At 51.4% G+C, this 25,203-nt stretch overlaps 1 protein-coding gene and 2 long non-coding RNA genes across 5 annotated transcripts; 1 reads left to right on the top strand and 2 right to left on the bottom strand.

Moving 5' to 3' along the window:
- Positions 1-2,671: 2,671 nt before the first annotated feature.
- Positions 2,672-8,252, bottom strand: LOC121103522. Of its 2 annotated transcripts, XR_005835799.1 has the most exons (4): positions 7,864-8,252; positions 6,287-6,723; positions 4,008-4,157; positions 2,672-3,560 (listed from the first exon to the last, which is right to left on the bottom strand). It is a non-coding gene; the product is annotated as an uncharacterized LOC121103522 (long non-coding RNA). The 2 variants fall into 2 exon arrangements; XR_005835798.1 differs by lacking the exon at positions 7,864-8,252 and having other exon boundaries at positions 6,287-6,861.
- A 1,519-nt stretch (positions 8,253-9,771) lies between these two features.
- On the bottom strand, positions 9,772-24,457 carry LOC103657141. Of its 2 annotated transcripts, XR_566786.2 has the most exons (4): positions 23,863-24,457; positions 21,736-22,733; positions 12,664-13,050; positions 9,774-10,454 (listed from the first exon to the last, which is right to left on the bottom strand). It is a non-coding gene; the product is annotated as an uncharacterized LOC103657141 (long non-coding RNA). The 2 variants fall into 2 exon arrangements; XR_005835800.1 differs by lacking the exon at positions 23,863-24,457 and having other exon boundaries at positions 9,772-10,454; positions 21,736-22,872.
- Positions 15,171-21,730, top strand: SIGLEC11 (sialic acid binding Ig like lectin 11). Its single transcript, XM_008684564.2, has 9 exons — positions 15,171-15,360; positions 15,435-15,815; positions 16,009-16,293; positions 16,451-16,498; positions 19,105-19,362; positions 19,445-19,729; positions 19,954-20,050; positions 20,290-20,359; positions 20,895-21,730. Exons 1-9 carry the CDS (start codon positions 15,324-15,326, stop codon positions 21,087-21,089), a joined length of 1,656 nt encoding a protein of 551 aa, XP_008682786.2. The 5' UTR covers positions 15,171-15,323; the 3' UTR covers positions 21,090-21,730.
- Positions 24,458-25,203: the final 746 nt, after the last annotated feature.

The raw sequence follows: 25,203 nt of genomic DNA on the forward strand, positions 1-25,203 counted from the left end.
TGTCTTTGAGAGAAGTGGGGGGAGGGCAGTCTCAGGCCAAAGACGGTACTAACAGTAGACAGAACAGGTAATACTTGGAGTTAAGCACGCACTCCAGGCACACGGCCAAGGCCAATGGGATGACTGAAATGGTAAAGACACAACACCCGCTTTTAGATCTAGACCATTTTTTAAAGATTAAAAAAAAAAGATTTTTTTTTTTAAAGATTTTATTTATTTATTTGACAGAGAGAGAGACAGCGAGAGAGGGAACACAAGCAGGGGGAGTGGGAGAGGAAGAAGCAGGCTCATAGCGGAAGAGCCTGATGTGGGGCTCGATCCCGTAACGCCGGGATCACGCCCTGAGCCGAAGGCAGACGCTTTAACCACTGTGCCACCCTGGCGCCCCCCCCCAAAAAAAGATTTTATTTTAGGGGTGCCTGGATAGCTCAGTTGGGCACCTGCCTGTGGCTCAGGTCATGATCCCAGAGTCCAGGGATTGACTGCCTCGTCCTGCCCCTCACCCCGCTCTCGTGTGCTCAAAATTGACTTCATTTATTGGAGAGAGCATGCGCACAAGCAGGGTGGGTGGAAGGGAGGGAGAGGAATAAGCAGACCCCACGCTGAGCATGGAGCCCAATGTGGGGCACAACCCTGGGATCATGACCTAAGCTGGAACCGAGAGGTGGTTGCTCAACTGACTGAGCCCCCCCGGTGCCCCAGATCAAGACCATTTATTACAAAGAGTAGTCAAAGGCGGCCACTCCTTGTGGTTCTTGTCACACACACCGAATAGGGCCCAGACACTGTAAGAATCCTGGGGTACCCCTGCCAAGGAGCCAGCTGTTTGATGAAAGCCCCCCCGGGGGAAGTTCGGAGGTCAGTGGGAACATGGCCTGGAAGCCATGATGGAGAGGATCCCCTACATCTATTTGTTCAGGGCTAACTATGTCAAGTGCCATTTTAAGCCCTTTGTGTGGTTCTTGCCGTGAACACAAGAGGATAGTACTATTAGATTTAGGATGAAGGACCTCAAGCATGCATGCCATCTGTGCAGTCTCCGCCAGCCAGGAATTGGGATGGGAAGGGCACACAGTGTGAGCAAGGTCATGTTTTCTGCCACCATGGGACCTATGTTCTGGCCGGGGAGACAGATCCGTAACCTGACCCACTGTATTAGTTACAAATGCTTTGGGCTGCAGTGAACAGGAGAAGTGATCGCGAGCATACGCATGAGAGGTTAATTTTCCTCATTAGAGGGAGGGGGGAGGGGGAAGGGGGCTGCTGGCTTTGTTCAGAGGTTCAGAGACTGCTGTTGCTGAAGTCTCTCCGAGTCTCTGGTTTTTTCCTCATAGTCACAAGATGGAGGCCACAGCTCCAGGCATCGTGTATGAATTTGAGGCAGGAGGTCAAAACTTTCTTAGCCTGGTAGATTTCCACCTGCATCTGATTGTCTAGAGTATGTTACGTGGGCACTTGTGGCTGCAAGAGAGGCTGAGTATAGACATGTAGGGGAATATAGTTCAGTCTTAAAGAGGAAGTAAATTCTGACAGCGCTGCAACATGGATCGGTCTTGACATTATGCTAAGTGAAATAAGTCACAAAAAGATCAGTGTGTGATTCTGCTTACATGAGATAGTGTTCCAAGTCCTCAAGGTTTATCCGGAAGTGGAATTGCTGGATCGTATTTTTTCTGTTTTTAATTTTTTGGGAACTGCCTAACTTCTCCACAGCGGCTGTACCATTGTACATTCCCACCAACAGTACGTGAAGGTTCCAATTTCTCCACAGCCTTGCCAACACTCATTTTCTGTGTATTTTTAAATAGTAGCCATCCTGATGGGTGTGGATACATGCTTAAAATTCTTTTTTTTTTTTTTTTTAAGATTTTTCTTTATTGGGACACCTGGGTGGCTCAGTCGGTTGAGCACCTGCCTTGGCTCAGGTCATGATCCCAGGGTCCTGGGATGGAGTCCCTGCATCGCATCGGGCTCTCTGCTCAGCAGGGAGCCTGCTTCTCCCTCTGTCGCCTCTGCTTGCCACTCCCCCTACTTGTGCACTCTCTCTTAAATAAATAAAATCCTTTTTTTTTAAAGATTTTATTTGTCAGAGAGAGACAGCGTGTGTGCATGTGCACGCTTGTGCGTCCACAGGAGGGGCAGAGAGAGAGGCACGAGCAGACTCCATGCTGAGCAGGGAGCCCATTGCAGGGCTGATCCCAGGACCCTGAGAGCATGACCTGAGCCAAAGTCAGACACTTGACTGACTGAGCTACCCAGGCGCCCTTAAAATTCTTTAAAAACATTTTTTTTAAATTTATTTCTTATTTGAGAGAGAGACTGGGGGAGGGGCAAAGGGAGAGAGAAAACCTCAAGCCGACCGCGCTGAGTGCGGAGCCCAATGTGGAGTGTGATCTCACCACCCTGAGATCATGACCCGAGCCAAAATCAATAGTCGGTCACTCAACCAATGTATGCACCCCAAATTAAAAAAAAAAAATTATTTAATCTCTACACCCAATATGGGGCTCGAACTCACAACCCTGAGATCAAGAGTCATGGGCTCCTGGGGCGCCTGGGTGGCACAGCGGTTAAGCGTCTGCCTTCGGCTCAGGGCGTGATCCCGGCGTTACGGGATCGAGCCCCACATCAGGCTCTTCTGCTATGAGCCTGCTTCTTCCTCTCCCACTCCCCTGCTGTGTTCCCTCTCTCGCTGGCTGTCTCTATCTCTGTCGAATAAATAAATAAAATATTAAAAAAAAAAAAAAGAGTCATGGGCTCCTTTGTCTGAGGAGGGACCCCCTAAAATTCTTAATTCAAGAAAGAATCAAAGGCACCTAGCTGGTTAGGTCAGTGGAGCAGGTGATTCTTGATCTTGGGGTTGTGAGTTTGAGCCCCATGTTGGGTATAGAGATTACTTAAAAATAAAAATCTTAAAAAAAAAAAAAAAAAAGAACCAAAGGGTGTATTTGAATATATCGTTAAGATACTGATTTGATTTATCAATGACCAAGTAACCGAGGCTTTAATAAGATAGAAGATCGATTTCCTCATATAAATATCCAAGCTGGTCTCCTGAGGTTGTTCATGGACCCAGGTGCTACTGTCTTGTTGCTCGCACAGCTCCCAGCTCAGTGGTCCTCAAAACTGTCTTTCAGCATCCCCTGGAGGGTTTTTTGAAACACAGATTGCTGGGCCCAAAGCCCGGAAGTTTCTGATTCAGCAAGTTTTGGATGGACCTGAGAATCTGCCTTTCTCACAAACTCCCAGGTGACACTGCTACTGCTAGTCTGGGGACCACACTTCGGAAACCATTATTCTGAGGTGTGTCCTCCTTCATCTCGGTTGAAGCAAAGTCACCACCACCACCACCTTATTACAACAAGCAGGAAGGGGGACAGAGATATCATTGGAGAGCAAGCCACCTCCTTTTAAGGACTTGAGCTGGGAGTTTCCCACATCTTTTCTGGGCCTTTCCTTTGAGGAGAGCTTAGTCACATGGTCACACCTACCTGCAAGGGAGCCTGGGAAGTGTAGTCTCCAGATGGGCGGCCATTTTCGCAGCCACAACCTAGGTGGTCCTTTTACCGTAAAAAGAAGGGAAAAACTAACTTTAGGGAGTATGATCAATAAAATAAAACTGGAAGGCTCAGCAAGCAAGGGTCAGGAATGCAGTGTTGTCTGGAGGCCTCAGGGTCCCCAAGCCCTTTTCGGGTGATTTGCAAGATTGAAACTATTTTCATAATACTACTAAAATGTTGTTTGCCACCTCCCCCTCCCCCCAATCTAGAGTTTTCCTGAGGTTATGTGATGTGTGATGACATCATTACTCAGAGCTAATCAGTATGTGCTTATATATTTCTGTGATTTAAAAGTTTTGCAATTTTAATTGCTAAATTTGTAAATATGGATAGATACAACCATGCAAACAAAAGTTCTTTGGGTTGCTGATATTTATTTACGAGTGTAAAGGGGTCCCGAGACCAAAAAGGTTGAGAACTGCTGTATTAAGATTTATTTCCACTTACATTCAAATCTTGAATCTTTGGGCCCCGTGTTACGAACTGGGGCTGAAATCCCATGTGGGGGCTGACCAGTCCTTAGAGCTGCTCCCAGGCAAGTTTTTCCAAAACATCTTTACTTGGGACAATGCTGAAATTTGCCTGAGCCTTGTGCATCTGGAAAACAGCAACGGTTAAGAAAGCCTCGTTAGACGTTTCCATTTCAGGAACGGGCTTACTGGAAAGAAGCACTGTCCTCATGACTCAGAGAAGACCCACGGATGACCCCGCTGTTCACCCAAGACAGGACCACACACAGACCCTTCAAATTCCCCACCCTCAAAAAAGGGCACTAGGGGGGACTCATAAGTGATTTGCTGAACTGTTTTGTCCGCATTGATCTATCAGAACAAAATGCTTGTTAACTAAACCTAGGTTGAGTTGCTCCCCACACTCCCCTGAATCTGGAACTTTGGTCCGTCCTCAGCCTGAGCCCTCTTCCACCTTGCCATAATCCTAATAAAGTCTCTCCTTACCAGGTCTGAATTTTGTTTTACTAAAGTGAATTCACATAGTATAAAATTGACCATTTTAAAGCAAATGATTCACTGACATTTAGTACAGAGTGTTGTGCGACCACCACCTCTATCTAGTTCCAGAACATTCCCGTCACTCCATGCCCATCGGGCAGTTACTTCACATGCCCCTCACCATTTGTTTTAACTTGACACTTGCAAATTGTGAACTGGAGGAGTGAATTTAATTGTTTACCCTTGATGGTTTTAGTCTTTGGGGTCAACAGTGGGTTGAATAATGGCCCCCCAAAAGATATGCCCATGTCCTAACTAACCCCTGGGAGTCTATGAACGTGACTGTATTTGCAAAAAAAAAAAAAAAAAAAAACCCACAAATATGGGCTCCAAATCAAATGGCAAATGTCCTTATCAGAGACAGAAGACAGATACCATTAGAGAGGAGGGAGGAGAGACCATGTGACCACAGAGGAAGAGACTGGGGTGATGCATTCATACCCCCAGGGATGCCTGGAGCCACCAGAAACTGCAAGAGGCAAGCAAGGATCTTCCCCTAGAGCCTTTGGACAAAGTAGTCCTGCCGACTGCTTGACTGCAGACTTCTGGCCTCCAGGACCCGGAGAGGAGAATTTTCTGTTGCTTTAAGTGACTAAGTTTGTGGTACTTTGTTTCCGAAGCCCTAGGAAACGCATACAGGACCCCAGTTTATTGTGGTGAGGTTCTTTTAGATGTCCCACTTGCATGACCCTAGACTTTTCATTATCTTCCCTCTCTTGGCACGGAGCAGAGCAAGATAAAAAAATAAGAAGAAGAAGAGGAAGAGTAGGAAAAATACAACTCTGAGAAGCTGTGTCTGTAACTGAGACTTCTGGGGATGTCCCTCCACCCTGGGTACTCACAGCTGGGGGTCAGGGGCCCTCAGAGCTGGAACTTAGTTTGAAGCCCTTCTGAGCGGTGGTTGCTACTTGGCAGGAAACAATGCAAATGTCAAGGTCCAAGTTCAAGCTCACCCAGAGCACCCAAGGCCCTGGTGGCAAAGCATTTTGGGGCTAACTCCTGTCTCAGGTTCTGACGTTCCTCTGGACTTTGGCCTGAGCAGTCCCTGCCAGCTGCTGCCCAGGGGACCATGTTCATATTTCCCCTGTTGCCTTTACACATAGTTAAGTGGGGCAGTTTGCGTGAAGGATGGAGAAGAGACACAGGCTGTATTTCCACCTCAGTTTCCTTTTGTTACATAGGAAGACTTGCAGTTTTAGGCCTGAGCTTTGCATTGTCAGTAATTTACATTGTACATTACAGGAAAACAGCAGGCAGGTGCAGCTCACTCAGGTCTGAAGCAGAGAAAGGACTAAATTAAGCTTTACCCAACAGTGAAATTGGGAGTATTCAGTGATTTTTCTCCTCCAGAAGTGAGCCAGAGGCTGGCACTGCAAAACCGAGCTGTGTGGCCTTAAACAGTTGTCTCTGCCTCTCTGAGCCCAGGTTCCTTATCTGGAAGGCAGGGATGGCAAGCAGGGACCTTAGAGCCAGCACAGCATGGAGAGAGAATACCCTGAGTTTGGAAGGAGTTGGGCCTGGGCTCTAACCTTTGTTCCATCATAAACTTTCTGTGTGAGCTGGGGAAAAAATGGGGCAGCGGGGTACCCGTTATAGAGTCCACAAATTGATAGAAGAGATTCTGATCAGCGTTTAGACATAGGATCAGAGTAAAAAATATCATCCCATACAGGGTGGCATTTCCTTAAACTATGTTAATGTGAAATGATTTCTTACTGTGCATCACGGTCAGAAATGTCTGGAAGCCACTGGGAGACGGCCCCCATCCTCGCGTTGATTTCCAGATCACAGCCGGGAACACTCCGGAGAGCATTTCCCTTTCAGACGCAATCCCGTCTCACCCAGAGCAAACCTTTCTGGTCTCCGGGTGGCGCTGTGTTGGCGGAACTCGGCCGCCAGGTGGCGCGCATGCCCCGCCACGAGCGGATTCTGCTCCATCCGACCATCGAGGCCCAGGTTTCTTCCTGGTCCCGTGTCAACGGGAGGATCTCGTTTGCTGAAGATGGACACCCTGGCCAGGAATACAGCTCCTCGAGCAGAGTGCGGCGGGAGGGCTCTGGCAGTTGGAAGGGATGCAGCTGTCCTTAGCCCCACGCCTGCCTTCATTCTGCAATGTTCATCCAGTGCCTCTCTTTGCTCCAGAGTCGCAGCTCCTAGAGTTTGCATTCCATTGGGGAGCACAGACAAGAACCCACAGTCACAACCCCACCAGTACAGGGACGCCTAGGGCTTAGAGACAAGTGTGGTGCAGGACAGCCCAGGGTGCCGGACAGCCCATCCCGCCGCCCCCCCCCCCCAACTGGCTGTGTGACCTTGGGCAGCTTGCTTAGTGTCTCTGTGCCTGTTTTCTCTGCTATAAAATGGGAGAATAACACCCACAGCACAGGCTTGTCGTGGGCACGAAACGAGTTAATTATTTGTAAAGCACTTAGAAAGGGCTTGGTATGTTTGTAAACCAATTGTTACAAATTCCCATTTGTAAGAGAAACTGAGGACCGAAGCAGGGTAATGAATCGCCAAAGTCCCATTTCTAAGCTCTAGGAGGATCCCTGAGTTGGGTTCGGTGATTCTGACTCCCAGCCCAGAGGCTTTTCCTCTGCATTACACTTGCAGGGGTAAAAACCCAGCTCCCTTTGCATGGTGGAGGGCAGGCAGATCCCAGAGTGAAATCCTCCAGCAGAGACCAGGGCCCAGCCACACTCGGGCCAGTAGTGGAGTCACTCGTGGAACCAGAGCAAGACCCTGTGTCTGGGTCAGTGGAACAGCTCCACAAGTAAACAAATCCTTTTCATATAATGAACTACATCCTGACTGTAATAAGAGCATGGAGGAAAAGTGAAGTGAGCTGGCCAGTAGCGGTCCTGGAGACGCCCTGCCTCTTCAGGACGGAATTGTGATGAATTCTGAAGCAAGGTTGGGCGTGGCATCAGCCCTCGCTCCAGAGACGGGAGCTAACGCGGCTGGAACGCACCGGCCAATTGCATGAACAGGTACCCTGAGTGCTCTGTCTTTTGCATCTGTGGCTCTGTGGTCTTGCCCTGAACGTACAACCATGACTTCACACAGAGTTCCCGATGACCATCTGACCAAGCATACTGGGTCCCCCACCCCCGCTCCCCTCCGTTCATGTCCTCCCAGGAGCCTCAGAATGTGAGTTATTTGGAAATAGAGTCATTGCAGACGTAATTGGTTCAGATGAGGTCCTTCCTCGGTAGGGGGCGTGAGGAACCCAATATGACAGGTGGATTTGCAAGAAGAAAAAGAAACAGAGATAGACATGCAGGGAGACGCACCATGTGAAGACAGAGTCAGGGAGGGCAGGGATGACATCACGAGCCAGGCGTGGCTGGCCGCCACCAGAGGCTGGAAAAGGTGAGGGAGGATCCTTCCCTGTAGCGCCTTCGGAGAGAACACAGCCCCGTCCACCCCGTGATTTCAGACTCGCAGCTTCCAGAACTGTGAGAGGATACCCTTCTATTGATTGAACCCCCCACAGTGGGTGGTGCTTAGCAAGAATTTGTAGGAACAGAGACGTACTGGAAAAGGGAAAACGAGCTCTTGAGATCCTGGCCAGGCAGTGCTCTTCTCTTGTGGGACAGAAACAATCTCACAGGGGCGCCCGGGGGGCTCAGTCAATTAAGGATCTGACTTCAGCTCAGGTCATGATCCTGGGGTCCTGGGATTGGCCCTGCATTGGTCTCCCTGTTCAGCTTCTCCCTCTCTCTCTCTCTGCGCCCCCCCCCCCATCATGCTCCTTCTCTCACTCTTTCTTTCAAATGAATAAATAAAATCTTAAAAACAACAACAATCCAATCTCATAGGACACAAACATCAGTCAAGGGCACTCTTTGGTCCTAATAGGGTAAGACAAAAAAAAAAAAAAAGCCCATTTCACAATTTTCTCTAAATGCAGACAACAGGGGCACCTGGGTGGCACAGCGGTTAAGCGCCTGCCTTCGGCTCAGGGCGTGATCCCGGCGTTATGGGATCGAGCCCCACATCAGGTTCCTCCGCTATGAGCCTGCTTCTTCCTCTCCCACTCCCCCTGCTTGTGTTCCCTCTCTCGCTGCCTGTCTCTATCTCTGTCAAATAAATAAATAAAATCTTTAAAATAAATAAATGCAGACAACAAACAAGGTCACAGTACAAACCCTGAACGTACCAAACATCCCTCTCTCCTGACTAATAGGAGCGACCTTTGCTTCTTGAATGGAATCACTTCTCACTCTCTCTGGCTGGTGTGGATGGACCGCCCGGGAGGGAGAGGGGCTGTCTGTTTCATAGGCCCCTGTGAAGTCAGGCAGTGTCGTTGGAGAACAGATAACTCATCCTACCTCCTTGCCTATTTTATTTTATTTTTTTTATTTTTTAAAAGATTTTATTGATCTATTTTTGAGAGACAGAGAGAGAATGAGCAGGCGGTAGGGGCAGAGGGTGAAGGAGAAACAGACTCCCCGCTGAGCAGGGAGCACAACTCGGGGCTCGATCTCAGGACCCTGGGATCATGACCTGAGCTGAAGGTAGACGCTTAACCGACTGAGCCACCCAGGCGCCCCTCCTTCCCTATTTTAAAGGGTCCCGGATAGAGGGGGGAATACCTGCCCACCCCTCATCATTGAAATGGGTGTTGCCGTTTGTGGTAGGCTGAATAATGCCCCCCACAGATACCCAGGTCCTAATCCCCAGAACCCCAGAATAAATAAATGTTAATTTTTAGACGACAAAAAGGACATTGCCAATGGGGTTAAGCATTCCGATTTTAGTATATGTGCTGCCGAAGCGAGCACGGGGTTAAGCATTCCGAAGTAGGGAGATTATCCTGGGTGATCCAAGTGGGCCCCAAATGTAACTCCAAACATTGTTTTTTAAAAATTCAATTAGCCGGGGCGCCTGGGTAGCGCAGTGGTTAAGCATCTGCCTTCGGCTCAGGGCGTGATCCCAGCGTTCTGGGTTCGAGCCCCACATCAGGCTCCTCCACTAAGAGCCTGCTTCTTCCTCTCCCACTCCCCTTGCTTGTGTTCCCCCTCTCTCGCTGGCTGTCTCTCTCTGTCAAATAAATAAATAAAATCTTTAAAAAAAATTCAATTAGCCAACATATAGTACATCATTAGTTTTAGAGGTAGTGTTCAATGATTCATCAGTTGCATATAACACCCAGTGCCCATTACAACACGTGCCCTCCTTAATGCCCATCACCCAACTCCAAACATTCTTATAAGAGGGAAGCAAAGGGAGATTGGGACACAGAAGCGAAAGCCAGGGGACAGAAAAGCAGCTCAAAGCGGAGTCCGAGAGAGAAGATGCCACACAGCTGGCTTTGAAAATGGAGGAAGGGGCTGCAAGGCACGGAATGCAGTTCTAGAAGCTGGAAAAGGCCAGGAGATAGACCCGCCCCTGGAGCCTCTCAAGGGAGAGGGGGGTTCAACTTAAACGTAGAGGCTAAAACAAGACAAATGTATTCTCTTACAGTTCTGGAGTCCAAAGGTCCAAAGCGAACCTCACGAGCTAAAGTCAAGGCGTCGGCAGGGTTGGTTCCTTCTGGGGGTTCTAGGGCGAATCCGTTCCTTGCTTCCTGAAGTTCCCGGTGGCCGCCAGCATTCCTGGCCCCATGGTGTCACTACAGCCTCTTCCGTTGTTACCTATCCTCCTGTCTATTCTGCCGTCAGATCTCCCTCTGCCTCCTTCTTACAAACTTAGGATTACACTTAGGTTCCCCCGGATCATCTCTCCGTCCCATGACCTTTAACGTAATGATACCTGCAGAGTCCCCTTTGCCCTGCAAGCTCACATATTCACAGGCTCTGGGGGGTAGAGTGAGGACATCTTTGGGGGCCACTGTTGCCTTCTCGAATCTTCCGCCTGGGATATGGCATTTTCTCTGGTTCTGTTTGTGGGAGGGGAGAGAAAGAAACACTCTCTCAGCCCCATCCCTTCGCTACCCCCTCCATCTCTCCGCGGGGCCATGGCCCATCTCGTAGTCCTAGACGTCCAGCCCCTGTACCTGTTCTGAGCCTCCCCCGCCTCAGCGTCCGCGAACCACAGCCAGGACCGTGGGAGGAGTTTAGGGAAGTCACGTGCTGACCTTGCACCTGACCCTAGCGGATGTACTTGAGCTCAGCAGGTGAATTCACTTTCATGCCCTGACCCCACCTGGGGCAGCTCCGGTACTCCAGGGTTCAAGGGCTGTGAGGGGCGCAGGATTCGGCTCTCCTGGCCCAGCTCAGCCTTACAGACATGTTCGGGTGCAGAGATACCCCTTCCAAGACTGGAAGAAAGGAGTCTTGTGTGCAGAACAAGTCAGAGGCTGGGGGGCAGCCACTTCTGAGTCTCCCCTGATGAGTGAGAAGGCTCTGCAGGACCACTTGGCATTTTCACTGTTAGAAGCACAATTTTCCCGCTTTTTAAAACACTTTAAGGGGGCTCCTGTTGCTCTGGAAATAATGACCCAAATCCCCAATATGGTACCAAAGATATACATGGTCTCTCTCAATATTAGCTTTTGAGGCTGGTTTCAAATACCCAGCATGGGGCACCTGGGTGGTTCAGTCGGTTGGGCATCTGCCTTTGGCTCAGGTCATGATCCCGGGGTCCTGAGATCAAGCCCCCGCATTGGGCTCCCTGTTCAGCAGGGAGTCTGCTTCTCCCTCTGACCATCCTCCTTGCTCATTCCCTCCCCCCCCAAATAATAAATTTTAAAAAATCAAATACCGAGCATGTGTGCATAGATATACACACAAATAAGTCTCCTCACCCCCTATAGACACATGAATAGAAAACACACTCAGAGACACAGACCTGCACACCCACAGGCAGCTACACAGATACGGACACACACGTGCATATAAAGCAGACACGCAAGACTGATACATACACACACTTGCACGCACACACATTTGGGTGTCATTCCTCGTGAGTCCCGGGAGGCTCTCCACCCTCCTGTTTCTCTCAGGAAGGGTGGCCTCTGTATCCACGCAACTGGACCCCGGTTGTCAGGCCAAGGAGACCCAGAGGCAATGATGTCTGCTGAAGAAGAGAAGGAATTAGGGCTTCTCTCTTCCCCTGGACACTGCCTGGCATTGGGTGACTCCTCAGTCCTCAGCACCCACAACGTGTCAGTGCTGTGTGGGCCTGGGTCCCTGGAGTCCTGCCGGGGGCTCACCCCCTCCCCTCATTCTTTCTGGTCATCTACTGGAAAAGCAAGGAACCGCTTACTTGATTTGAAAGAAGGGAAATTTGAGGCGCCCTTCTTGCAATTCTGCAGAAATTGAAAAACGGACTTAAACCCAGACAAGGCAGAGTGACTGAGTTGGAGACAGAGGTCCCGGTGTCCCCGATCCGCAGAGCCGCCCCTCCAGGGCTGCTGTCCACAGGGCCCAGGTCGGGTTGTGGACGATATTGTAGCAATGGCAACGGGAGGGATGGGCAGGGAACACAATGACCTTCTATCCACATGCCAGGGGGTGGGGGTGCGCTCTGCTGCTGCTGTGTGGGGTCTCTGTGGCACCTCCTGGGACCTTTTAGTTAAAAGGGACAAGTCGCCTCGTGTTTGAGAGACAAGTGGTTGAGAAGTTAAGTGAGGAACCGTTTACCATGCAAAGGAACTGAAGCTTTCTCTGTGCGGTTTCGGATTGGGCTTGTCCCCTGTGTGAACTCAGTCACAGAACCTGTCCCCTAGTCAGCAGCTTCCCGGCGAGGGCAGGCTCCGCGCCCGGGCTCGCTGAGAGCAGAGCGCCGCGGGGCCACCAGGGGGCGCGCCGAGCCGGGGTCTGCGGACCTGCGGAGCCAGGACGCGGGGCACCGCCTCCCCCTGGCTTCCTGCACCCTGAAGGAGGGAGACAGTCTGTTCTGGGGGTCCCCAACACCACCCTGAGGTTCGATGATTCACTAGAAAGACCTGAAGAACAAGACCTATTGTTTTAAGCCACCTAGCTTGTGCTACTTACAATAGGGACAGTCGCATAGACGCGGAGCTCCCCCCCCCCCCCCCGCCACCATGGCTGACTTGTTCAGATTTTAGCCCCACCAGGGGGCAGACAGATCCAGTGCCTATCTGCTGTGGCCCAAGGCCCCCAGATAAACTAAGGCGCTCTTACCAGGCAGGACATTCCAAGAGCTCAGGGGTCCCTACGCCAGACCCCTCCAGGAGCCCAGGCAAAGGCCAGGCCAGTCTTTGCTTCAGGCTAATTCTTTACTACATGCATAGCTAGGAAGCTGAGGAGTTGGGTCGCACAGAAGCACAGTGGCCCCGGGTATGTCTTTGATTCCAATGTTGTCCCAGCTCTTCAAGAGAGAGACGCTCATCGATCATCGACCCAGCCCCTGCGCAGTGGTGACCACACTCCCCTGGTCCAGCTTCTCACCAGAACCGGCTACGTAATTTGTGGGGCCTCTGTAACAAAAAGCAGGAAAAAGCTTTTTCCTTTCTTCCAGGGACTCTCTCTCTTGACCTGCGGTATGGTTTGGGTTTTGTCTTCTTTACACTAAAAAAAAAAAAAAAAAAAAAAAAGCGGTTAAAAAACCCGTAAGATAAAATTTACCATTTTATTTATTTATTTATTTTTAAAGATTTTATTTATTTATTTGAGAGAGAGAGAACAAGCGGGGAGAGAGACAAAGGGAGAAAGACAGTGGGAGAGGGAGAAACAGGTTCCCTGATCTGCAGGGAGCCCCGTGAGGCTCCATCTCAGGACCCTGAGATCATGACCTGAGCCAAAGGCAGATGCTTAACTGACTGAGCCACCCACGTGCCCCTAAAATTTACCATTTTAATATATACAGTATCCAGTTCCAGAACTTTTCCATCACCCCAGAAGGAGACCCCACACCTGTTAGTAGTCACTCCCCACTCTCCCCTCCCCCAACCCCTGGGAACCACTAATCTACCTCCGTCTCCGTGGATTTGTCTCTTCTGGGCATTTCATACACATGGAGTCTTATAGTATGTGGCCTTTTGTGTCTGGCTCCTTTCACTTAGCACCATTTTTTGAGGTTTATCCATGTCATAGCATGTGTTGGTAGGCGGCAGGTTTTTTTTTTTTTTTTAAGATTTTATTTATTTATTTGACAGAAATAGAGACAGCCAGCGAGAGAGGGAACACAAGCAGGGGGAGTGGGAGAGGAAGAAGCAGGCTCATAGCAGAGGAGCCTGATGTGGGGCTCGATCCCATTACGCCGGGATCATGCCCTGAGCTGAAGGCAGACGCTTAACCTCTGTGCCACCCAGGCGCCCCTGTTTTTTTTTTTGAAGATTTTATTTATGTATTCGAGAGAGAGAATGAGCAGGGGGTAGGGGCTGAGGGAGAAACAGACGCCTTGCTGAGCAGGGAGCCCGACATGGGGCTCAATCCCAGGACCCTGGGATCATGACCTGAGCCGAAGGCAGATGCTTCACCTGCTGAGCCCCCCAGGCGCCCTGGTAGGCGGCAGTTTGAATAAGCAAAGGGAACTTACACACGGGGTTTGTCTTGGGCCACAGCAAGAGCTGCGGATCCTGGCACCTGCCCTCCAAATCTTAAAAGTTTATATACAGGGATGCCTTCACGGGGCTCGGTCACCTATACGGTGCAGGTTCTCAAGGCTGTGTGTCCTTGGAGCAGCCTCTGGGAGCAGGAAAGGCACGTAGAACCCATATTCCAAGGACGGGGGAGGGGGTGAGGAGCCTTCAGTGGTCTGGGTCCAGCTCACAGGTCAACTGGTGGTCCCATCTTCTCGATGACCTTCCCCAACAGCTAGTTAATGTCCAATCCCTCAGACCCTCACAGGTGTCTGGGGGTCCCTCCTCTCAACCCAGCAAGGCTCACACCCTCTCTGTGCCTGGGTGGGACGCGGGGGTGGGAGTGGGGTTGAGAATCTGCCCTGGGGATGGGGGATAGGGGGAGGTGGGGGGTGGGGGAGGCTTGTGATCCAAGGTTCCAATTTCCCCCTCCGGTGCTCCTCATCCCATTAGGCTTCACTTACAAAACACAAATTCAAATCTAGGGACGCTTGGGCAGCTCAGTCGGTCAAGCATCCGATTCTTGATCTCAGCTCAGGTCTTGATCTCAGGGTTGTGAGTTCAAGCCCCAAGTCCTTAAAAAAAAATTCTTAAAAAAAAAGAAATAAAATCATTAAGGATTTCAAGGTGGCAACCTCAGAGCACCATACCCCAAGTGTGAGGCCCTTCTGAGTGCGGGGACCCTGGGTCCCCCCTGCCTGCTTCTCACTGTGGAGCTGGGAGCTTGTGTGGACTGCAGACTCAGCCCCAAGGCTGGCGGGGAAGCTGAGTGCCCTTGGGGAGCCAGAGGGCGTTGGGTTTGGGGGGTCACATGAGGTGTGATGCCTGAGGGCAGGAGTCAGGCAGTCCAGTTCTTCTCTTTGTCCCCTGTAGGGAGTAGATGTTTCCCCGGTGAATGAAAGAAAGAATGAATGAATGATGAATGAATCCTGCCCCCAGCACCTCACCTGGAGCCCTTACTCAATATTCCTCGTGAAAGCCCCACTGCTGGGGCTGCCCACCCCTGAGGCCGGCCGATACTGGGCTCCTGCTGGTGTAGGGCAAGTCCTGTGTCCTTTCTACTTTGCTTCTTTCATCTGCGAAAGGAGAAGTTGGAAGAAGGGATTTGTCAGGACTTCTGTGGTTCCCTTCCTGAGGTTCCTCTTCCGTGGATGGTCACTACCCTCTTCTTCCCCCAAGAAGCTTCCTCTTGGAGCTTCCTTCTGGGACAGAAAGGCGCGTCTAGAAGCCAGGCTGAGGACAGCCCCGGGGACCGTGGAAATGCTGCTGCTGCTGCTGCCGCCCCTGCTGTGGGCCGGTGAGCGGGCTGAGGGCCCGGGGTGGGGGTGGTGCGGGTCCTGACGTGGTTGCCGAGCCTCCGTGTCCCCGCAGGGTCCCTGCAGGAGGATCCAGGGTTCGAGCTCCGAGTGCAGGACTCGGTGACGGTGCAGGAGGGTCTGTGCGTTCACGTGCCCTGCTCCTTCTCCTACCCCCGGGCTGGCGGGAACAACTCTACACCCACTTACGGCTCCTGGTTCCAGACAAAGGATAATCCCAAAGCGGACGTTCTCGTGGCCACAAACAACCCAGCCAAAGGAACAAAGAGGAAGACCAGATTTCCATTCCACCTTCTCGGAGACCCTGGGGCCGGCAACTGCTCCCTGAGCATCACAGATGCCCAGAGGAGACACGGTGGAAACTATTACTTTCTCCTGGACAGGGGCCTCATGAGACACAGTTACAAAAGGAACAGGCTCACTGTGACTGTGAGAGGTAGGGAAGGTCCCCAAGGGTCAATCACGGGGCAGGGGGCACGTCCTCCAAGGCAGAAATGGACCCTTTGCAGCTCATCTTTAATGGGGAGAATGAAGCATGGTCCTTTCAGGGCTGGGGTGAATCCGACCTGTTTCAGAGACACACATGGGGGTCCCCTCTGGGGTCTGGCCTCTCCTTCTCTCCTCTCCAGCGCTGACACAGACCCCGGATATCCGGGTCAAGGAGCCGCTGGAGTCTGGCTGCCCCAGCCACCTGACATGCTCTGTGCCTGGGGCCTGTGATAAGGCAACGCCCCTCACCATCTCCTGGACAGGGGCTGCCCTCAGAGCCCCAGGGCTGGACCTGGAGGCCTCTAACTCCTCAGAGATCCTGCTCACCCCCCGCCTGCAGGACCACGGCACCAACCTCACCTGTCGGGTGACCTTCCCCAGGGCTGGCGTGAACACGGAGAGGACCATTACGCTCAACGTCTCCTGTGCGTGCAGGGCCTGGACCCGGGTGCCTGTGGGGCGGGGGCTGCAGGGAGGACACAGGGCTTATCTGTGTCAATTCCCATTCCTGTGTCTCCTCGGGGTGGGTGGCGGGGAGAAGGGCCAGCTCCGACCCCATTCGTCACTGTCTCTCTGTCCCAGATGCCCCACAGAACCTGAGCATTGGTATCTCCCGACGAAATTGCACAGGTAGGTCGGAGGGCCCCCTCCCTAAGACTGGATGGGAGCAGATTCCCTGACAGAGCAGAGCCTGGGGCTCGAAGCCAAGCTGGGAGGGCCAGGGAGACACACAGGGACAGCAGAGTCGGGAAGCCCCCCTTCACTGTGTGACAGGTGATCTTTGCTTACCATTCATTATATGCAAAGACTATTTGTCACATGCATGCAAATTATGAAGAATCAGCATCCAATGAACACCCTGGTACTCACCATCCAGGTTAAGAAATAGAACAGGGGCGCCTGACTGGCTCGATCTTAGGGTCATGAGTTCGAGTCCTGCACTGGGTGTAGAGCCTACTTAAAAAAAAAAGAACAGCAATCCCACCTTTGGAACACCTTAAATGCTCCTTCCCAATTTCAGCCCCTCCGTCTGGCCTCAGGAAAAGCCATGACATTAGACGCTCTGTTACCATCCTTTCTCTATATTTTGTTTTACTTTATCTTTGATGAAGGTATAATTGATGAATAAATTGTATATATTTAAAGTGTACAACGTGATGATTCGTATACGTAGAGTCAATATGCGTTTACACTGCTAAAGGAGGCGCACAGTCCAGTTAATTAACACGTCCACGTATCTTCTATTTTCTTATAATTTTCCTAAATACGTGCCTGGCTTCTTCCACTTGGCATGATGTGATCCAGGTTCACCCCTGTTGGAGCGCGGGTCAGTGCTTCACTCCTTGTCAGGCTGAACATTATCCCGTTGTACGGAGAGACCACCATCCATCCACCTGTCTGTCCTCGGATGGACATTTGGGTCGTTTCCACCTTGTGGCTCCTGTCAACGGCACTGCTCTGAACATTTCCCTACAAGGATCTGCTGGACTCACTGCTTCCAGATCTTTCTAGGATCTACTCCTGGGAGTGGATTTGTGGGGTCAGAGCCCCCTTGATTTTTCTGATGTGGTACCACCTCGTGTTCTTGACGTTCATCCGTGTCGTAGCTGTAATTTCTGCCCCTCCTTGTCCGTAGGTATTACATGTTAGTTTCACGTTCCACTCCTTTTTTTTTTTTTTTAAGATTTTTATTTATTTATTTGACAGAGAGAGAGAGCACAAGTAGGGGAGCAGGAGAGCGAGAAGCAGGCTCCCCGCTGAGCAGGGAGCCCAGTGCAGGGCTCTACCCTAGGACCCTGGGATCATGACCTGGGATCATGACCTGAGCTGAAGGCAGATGCTTAATGACTGAGCCACCCAGACGCCCCTCACGTTCCACTCTTGAGTTGTCTGGATTTCATGATGCTGCTGCTTGGAACATTCCCCCCTGTGAACAGAAGAGCATTTCTCTAGGCCGTACCTCACAAGCCCTGTTGAGCACACAGATGTCTCAGCAATCTGTGACAATGCCGATGTGACTCAGGAGGCCGGAGGGGACTCTGGTTCTGCATTTCTAACCGGCTCCTGGAGGGTGCCAGCGCTCCGAGGAGTGGGACTGTAAATTATATGCCCAGGAGCAAAACTGTGGGTGGGGGTCTCAGGGGTGTATATTTTCAATGCTCCTGGAAGAGGCTAGCATTGAATCGCTCTGGAAGGCCGCCCAAGACACTGGCAATAAACGTTGCATTTGACGGGAGGGATTTGTCGCCTGTGGAGTCAGCATGGAAGGCAGGCTTCGCTCTGAACTCCCCTTCCTCCTTTGTGAATTCTGGAATGCACAGTGCGGATGCCCTACTTATCTTAAGACAAGGGCGGGGGAGGGAAGGAGGGGAAGAGGTAGAGGTCACATCCTGAAGAGCTTTGAAGGGCTTGAATTTTGGATCCTTGAGAGAGGAGTGTTCAGTAGTTCGGGACAGAGAGGGAGAAGTGTAGTTAAGAGTGCTCGCCTCGGGAGGAGGGGGCGCTGGGTGGCTCAGTCAGTTGGGCATCTGCCTTCGGCTCAGGTCATGACCTCAGAGTCCTGGGATCCCTGGGCATCGGGCTCCCTGCTCAGCGGGGAGTCTGCTTCTCCCTCTCCTGCTCCCTCTGCTTGTGCACGTGCACTCTGTCAATAAATAAAATCTTAAAAAAAAAAAAAAAGAGCACTGGCCTAGGAAAAACCAGTGTCCATCAACGGATGGATAAACACATGCAGTCTGTCGTCGTGATGAACACGATTCTGCACGAGCAGGAGCGAAGCCCCGGCAGGCGCCACAAGGCAGGAGAACCTTGGAAATGTCCTGCCACCCAACAGAAGCCAGACACAAAAGCCCATGTGGCTCATGATTCTATTTACAGGCAATGTCCAGAAGAGACCAGATCCATAGGGACAGAAAATAGGTTAGGGGTTGCCAGGGCCTGGGGGTTGGGGGGGTGGGAGAAAGGGGGGAGGCAGCTGGTGGGGGTGATGAAGATGTTCTAAAACTGAATGTGGTGATGGTTACCCCATGACTCTCTGTAAGTGGTGTGTAAATGGAATTGTCTGGTATGTGAATTACATCACCACAAAGCTGCTTACAAAAGCACTTGTGGAGATCCCTTCCCAACTTAGGAGAAATGGAGAGAAGAAATAGGACCAGGGCTTCAGAGCTTCCGGCCAGGACTCCGCTCGCGCACTCTCGCTCTCGCTCTCTCTCTCTCTCTCTCTCTCCCCCTAGAACTGAAACACCTGGGGAATGGCTCATCTCTTCCAGTCCTGGAAGGGGAATCTCTGCTCCTGGTCTGTGCTGCTGACAGCAACCCTCCCGCCACACTGAGCTGGGCCCAGGGGAGCCGGACTCTGGGCCCCTCCCAGCCCTGGAAGCCGGGGTTCCTGGAGCTGCCCCGAGTGGAGCTGGGCCACGAAAGCAGATTCACCTGCCAAGCTCAGAACTCGCTGGGCTCTCAGCACGTCTCCCTGCATCTCTCTGTGGTCTGTGAGTGTGGGGACCCCTGGGGGAGAGGCTGCCTGGGCCTGGGGAGAAGAGGCACCACTGACCCTTCTCCTCCCTCCCACAGACCCCCCGCGGCTCCTCCCCCCCTCCTGCTCCTGGGAGGGTGAGGGGCTGCACTGCAACTGCTCCTCCCAAGCCCAGCCCGCCCCCACCCTGCGCTGGCGGCTGGGGGAGGGACTGCTGGAGGGGAACCACAGCAATGCCTCCTGGACCGTCACCTCTAGCTCTGCGGGGCCCTGGGCCAACAGCTCCCTGAGCCTCAGCGGGCCGCTGGGCTCCGGCCTCAGACTCAGCTGTGAGGCCTGGAATGTGCATGGGAAACAGAGCATGGTGGTCCTGCTGCTGCCAGGTCTGGGGGCTGTCGGGAGGGAGTCTGGGTCCTAGAGAAGACGGTCTGGGGGTGGGGCTGGGGCCTGGAGGGGAAGGGGTGAGAGAGAGGAAGGGTGGGGGGCAGAGTCCTGGTTTTCTGCTGGTTGGGAGCTGAAGAACATGAGAGCCCGAGTTCCTTGGGAGGAGAGGGCACCAGCGTCCTGGGGCTCGAGGGGACTCACCCAAAACCCCACTCACCCACAGGGAAGCCGGAGTTTGGGGGAGGATTCGTTCTAGGGGCTGTCGGGGGAGCTGGTGTCGCTGGCCTGTTCAGTCTCTGCCCCTGCCTCGTCTTCTTCATGTGAGTGTTGCCCGTGGGAGAAAGGGCAAGTGCGTGGGGCAGCAGGGGTCCGAGTCCTGGGGTCCCGGGCAGCCCCAGCCAGAGGAACCTGGATGATGCCCCGGCCATGAGACTTGGGGATCCTGGCCATGCCCATTCTCACGAGTCGCCAGGCTCGGTACATTCCCTCCTGTCAGCCTCTTAAGCAGGGGCGGTAGTGAGTCAGCCGAGCTGCTGACAGATCCTGGCCTCCCCCTCAGGGTAAAGATCTTCAGGAAGCAGAAACCCGGCGGGAAGGATGCCACCTGCACGTTGGGTCCCCTCTCCTGGGTGAGTGATGAGCCCTCTGTCCGTCAGGATGCCATGTGGCCACCACCCTAGGATGGCCACAGCCACAACCCTCTAGATGACTTTGGTTGTCATGCCCCAAACAGGCTTTTGTTCCCCGGTCCCCGTGAACTCAGTCACCCAGGCCAGTGACCTCCCGTCTGCCAGGGCCTGGCATGGGGCAGCTATTCCAGAAGGTGCCAGACACCGGGGCCAGAGAGACCTGGGTGTTAATCTCGGCCCTGTCAACAACTCAGCGTGTGATTTTTGGGGTATTTACTTAGCCTCAGTTTCTCCACCTGATAAATGGGGATAATTGTGTCTCCCTAATGGCTTGTGAGGAATCTAGGAGCCTGGCAATTGATTATCAAGGGCGAGGCATTATTATTCTCAAATACTTACTGCATGAATGAATGGGGGCACACCCAATGTTTGAGGAATGAATAGATGAAAGACTAAGCGCTCAGTTTCCAGGTTTGCTGGCTATCTGCCAGCTCCCATTATCCTAACTGGACCTCCTTCTTTCCCCTCCATTCAGGGTTACCAGCATGAGTACCCGTTAGGAACGCCCCTAGCCTGCCTGCCCCCAGCCCTGGCCGCTCCCACCTTGGAGGAGGAGCAGGACCTTCATTACGCCTCCCTCACCTTCCACGGGCTGAGGCCCTGGAAGCCTCAGGACCTGAAGGGCCCCAGCACGACCGAGTACTCAGAGATCAAGATCTGCAAGCGATGACCACTGGCTCCAGCGAGCTCCCGTGACCTCTGGGTAGAGGGCCCAGGGTTTCTCAAGAAGGGAGACATCGGGGGACAATTCCTGAGAGAATAGTTTTCCATGGAAACGGGTTGCCAACTAGTGAGTGGGAATCCCACTGGTGTGGTGATGGGCAGAACGGGGCTCAAATTTCAGCCGGTCACCAATTACAAGGCCAAGTTCGAGCAAGTCGCTTTACTTCCCAGTCTCCCCCTCTGTAAAAGTGGACACAGTAAACCTGACTCACAGGGTTGCTGTGGGGCGTCAGGGTGGCGATGAAGATGAAGGATCCAACAGGGGTGCAGGTCAGAGAGCACCCTGCCCCAGCTCCCGCCCCTCCCCAGGGCAGCCTACCTGGTGGAAGGGTCTGCTCTGACGGGGACCACTCTGTAGGGCTGTTCTAGCTCCGGAGGCCACCCCCCCCCGCCCCCCGGGGCAGAGGCCGCAGTTCTCCCTCTGCCCCAGCTGCCTCCTCCTTCCCTCCACAAGGAGGATCCCTGACCCCCAGGGCCCTTCCTCAGGAACACTCTCAGCCTGCTTCCTGGGAACCCAACTTGTGTATTTTCACCACACAGAAAATCAGTTACGGGTTTCCTGAAATAAACGACAGGTTATCTAAATTATATACCTTCTTCTTTATATGTGCCAGATGTCTTGGTTCCCTTCAACGGTGTCTTCTTTTTGTAGAATTGGCTTATGAAATTCCTTGCAGTGACGGTCTGTTGTCCGTTTACCTTGTAATATCGTGTTAACCTTAAAATAAAAACGGCCAGCTACTTCACCAGCAAAAAATGGATTTTGGGGGGGAATCAAACAGCTGTGGGGGGAAAAAAAAAAAAAGCTGTCCTCAAAACTGTAGGTAAGCCTGAGGAAAAGACAGAGGAAGGCCTTTACAAAGAAAAGGAGCGCACGGGGAAGGCTGTTATAAACTAAAAGTCCATTGGACTCAAGGGGTGGAGTGTCGGCAGTATACTGGCTTCTCATTGGCTGAGCTGCTGGGGGCGGGGCGGAAATAAAAAAGCCGGGCTTCCTCACGCTGGGATAGCAGAGTAGTGACCCCGTCCACTATCAAGTCCGTGTAAGGTCAAGGCTGTCTCTTTCAGTTGGGTCTGCAATCGACTATGCGTGGTAGGGCATGCGAGCGCTCCCCGCCGAAACTGCCCACATCATTTCAGCGCGGTTTCTTGTTATTAATTTTCACTGTAGTGTTTGCAGTGGTCACATACAATTTATTTATTCTTTCCTTTGAATGTCCATTTACTTTTTCTCCCCATTGTGTCCATTAATGAGAAAACATGCTCACCCTCAGCATCGTGATCCAATAGAGTGTCAAGGGGCGCCTGGCTGGGTCAGTCGGTGGAGTGAGTGACTCTTGAACTCGGGTTCGTGGGTTCGAGGCCCACATTGGGTGTAGAGATTACTTAAAAATAAAATTCTTTAAACAAAATTTTCATGTGTCAAATTCCATCTTTCACGGCACCATTTGCTTTGTCCTTCTTCAGGATTACGCTGCGTCTCCTGATCAACGACTTTTAAAAACAGTGCCTACCCACAAAATAGGAGCATTGTTCTCATTTCTTATTCTTTTCTTCAACACTGTACAGGATGATTCCATCTGTTCCCATGCTGGTATTTAGTGACGTTCATGTAAAAGAATAAAATTCTTTAGGGATTAAAATCCTTTTGGAAAGGTCATCATGGAAATGATGCAGTAACTATCCACTTCAAATCAGAAATTCTCTTTCTGTTCTAAGTAATATATCCTTTAAGAATAGCTTTGACAGGGGCGCCTGGGTGGCTCAGTCCGGGAAGCATCTGCCTTCGGCTCAGGTCATGATCTCCGGATCCTGAGTTGAAGCCCATTGTTGGGCTCTCTGCTGAGCAGAGAATCTGCTTCTCCCTCTCCCTCTGTGCTCACTTGCTCTCTCTCAAATACATAAATAAAATCGTAAAAAAAAAAAAAAAAAAAAAAAAAAAGAATAGCCTTGACATGTAAAGAGATAAATTTTTCATCAGTTATTTCTTTAACATATTCAGGAAGGTTTTTTTGTTTGTTTTTTTGTTTTTTAAGATTTATTTACTTATTTGAGAGAAAGAATGAACGGGACGGGCAGAGGGAGAGGGAGAGAGAATCTCAAGCAGACTCTACCAAGTGCAGACCCTGACCTGGGGCACCATCTTGTCACCCCGACATCACAACTTTAGCCGAAATCAAGAGTTGGGTGCTTAACTGACTGCGCCACCCAGGTGTCCGAAGAAGTTCCTGTAAACACAGAGCATTTAACACTGTTTTCTGTTCTTTCAATCTGCATAATTCTATTGCTAAACAGATACTGGAAGTTGTAAGTAAAAAAATAAAATAGGCTTCCCAACATGGATTACTTTATTTATTTTTAAAAAGATTTTAATTTTTTGAAAAGATTTTATATTTAAGTAATCTCTACACCCAGCATGGGGCTTGAACTCACAACCCCGAGATGAAGAGTCGCACGTTCCACCAACTGAGCCAGCCAGGCATCCCCATGGCTTATTTTAAAAATCAAGAATTTGGGCAGCCTTTCTTCAGAATTAAAATATAATTTCAGCACTTAAACACCCTGAGGATTTTCCCAACTTTATTCATTAAAGAGAGCCACTGGGGGGTTTGAATGAGAGAGAATTGAAAAATACTGCATGGCAACAAATCACAAGTTCTTTCATCCTTCAGTTGCAACAGCACAAAGAGTCAGTAAGAGAACAATTTCCTGACACTTACTTCAGCGCCAGTAGAAGAGCCAGCAAGGCTGTTTGAGCAGCATCCTGTAGAAAGGCAGGCGGCCAACGCCTCCCACAGAATCATTCCAGCCGCACTCCTGCTCTGAATGAACATTGCCTACATCTTCCACAAACATGCACCAAAATTTGTATTTGTAGTATCTCCCATCAAAAGCGGTAAAATTCTTCCCGTTAACTTCCAACACAGAGTGAAAAAATAAGACAACAGGCTCAACATAAAGTTGCTGATGATAAGCCCCACGTCCCCAAACCCAGGCGTCCAGTTTGGGCTCACCCTGACGCGGAATCTGAAACGAGGCACTCAGGAATCGCCCTGATCAGCACTAATCAGGTAATCTGCCTGACGGGCCCCTGAAGGAACGCGATCTTGCAACAAACAACCTGGTTTTGGCCTCCTATAACTTCCTTGTTCCTGCCCCTTTCTGCCCAGAGAAGTCTTCCGCTTTGTCCAGCTCCCTGCAGTGCCTTTCTATTTGCCCCATTGGATGCTGCCCGATTCATGAATCTTTTTTTTAAAAAAGATTTTATTTATCTATTTGTCAGAGAGAGAGCGAGCACACGTGCACAAGCAGGGGGAGAGGCAGGCAGAGGGAGAGGGAGAAGCAGGCTCCCCGCCGAACAGGGAGCCCAATACAGGACTCAGTCCCAGGATTCTGGGATCATGACCTGAGCTGAAGGCAGATGCTTAACTGACTGAGCCACCCAGGCGTCCTGTAGTAAAAATTATTAAAACAAAACAAAACAAAACAAAAAACAAAAGACAAACCACCACCAGCCCCTGCACCACGAACATCTGATTAACTTTGGGCTAGAGTTTCACCTGGGGACAGAGGTGAGTTGTAGAGGACAAAGAATGGGTCCAGCCACCGTTCACCGCGTGGTGGCATGGGAGTCATTCCCACTCCCCTGGGCCGTGTGATTCTTATCTAAAGCAGATGACAACACCCTCCTCTTGCAGAGTTGGGGGAACAAAATGCCAGGACCCACAAGGTCCAGAACCTGGGCAGACAGACAAAAAGCAGGTTCGGAGGCAGAGGGAAACTGTCTACACTCTCCCTGATCCACCTGGTCGTGTGATTCTCCTGCTGCCTGAGCAGCATGGGGTTCTGGCTGGCTTTGCTCGCTCAGAGACGAGGGTGGAGGACAGAGGGGCTGCGGGGACCGGGCAAGTGCACCAAGTGACAGGGGGATGGGAGGGCCAGATGTTGACACTGACCATCCCGTGACCATCTGGGGCCCTGAAGGGCAGCTAACATCTCTCTTCTTTTGTGGACTCATGAACAGAGAGGCTCTTTAAGCAGGAGATTTGCAGGTGGGTTTT

This window comes from Ursus maritimus, unplaced genomic scaffold (genome assembly GCF_017311325.1).
Source record: "Ursus maritimus isolate PB19 unplaced genomic scaffold, ASM1731132v1 scaffold_19, whole genome shotgun sequence".
NCBI lineage: Eukaryota > Metazoa > Chordata > Mammalia > Carnivora > Ursidae > Ursus > Ursus maritimus.

Bases quoted from the DNA above. Each gene is read 5' to 3' on its own strand.
- SIGLEC11 (XM_008684564.2), top strand. From the start codon at position 15,324: ATGCTGCTGCTGCTGCTGCCGCCCCTGCTGTGGGCCG. The intron at 16,499-19,104 runs GTAGGTCGGAGG...CTCTCCCCCTAG, and splicing joins CTCCCGACGAAATTGCACAG to AACTGAAACACCTGGGGAAT. The intron at 20,051-20,289 runs GTGAGTGTTGCC...CCTCCCCCTCAG, and splicing joins CCCTGCCTCGTCTTCTTCAT to GGTAAAGATCTTCAGGAAGC.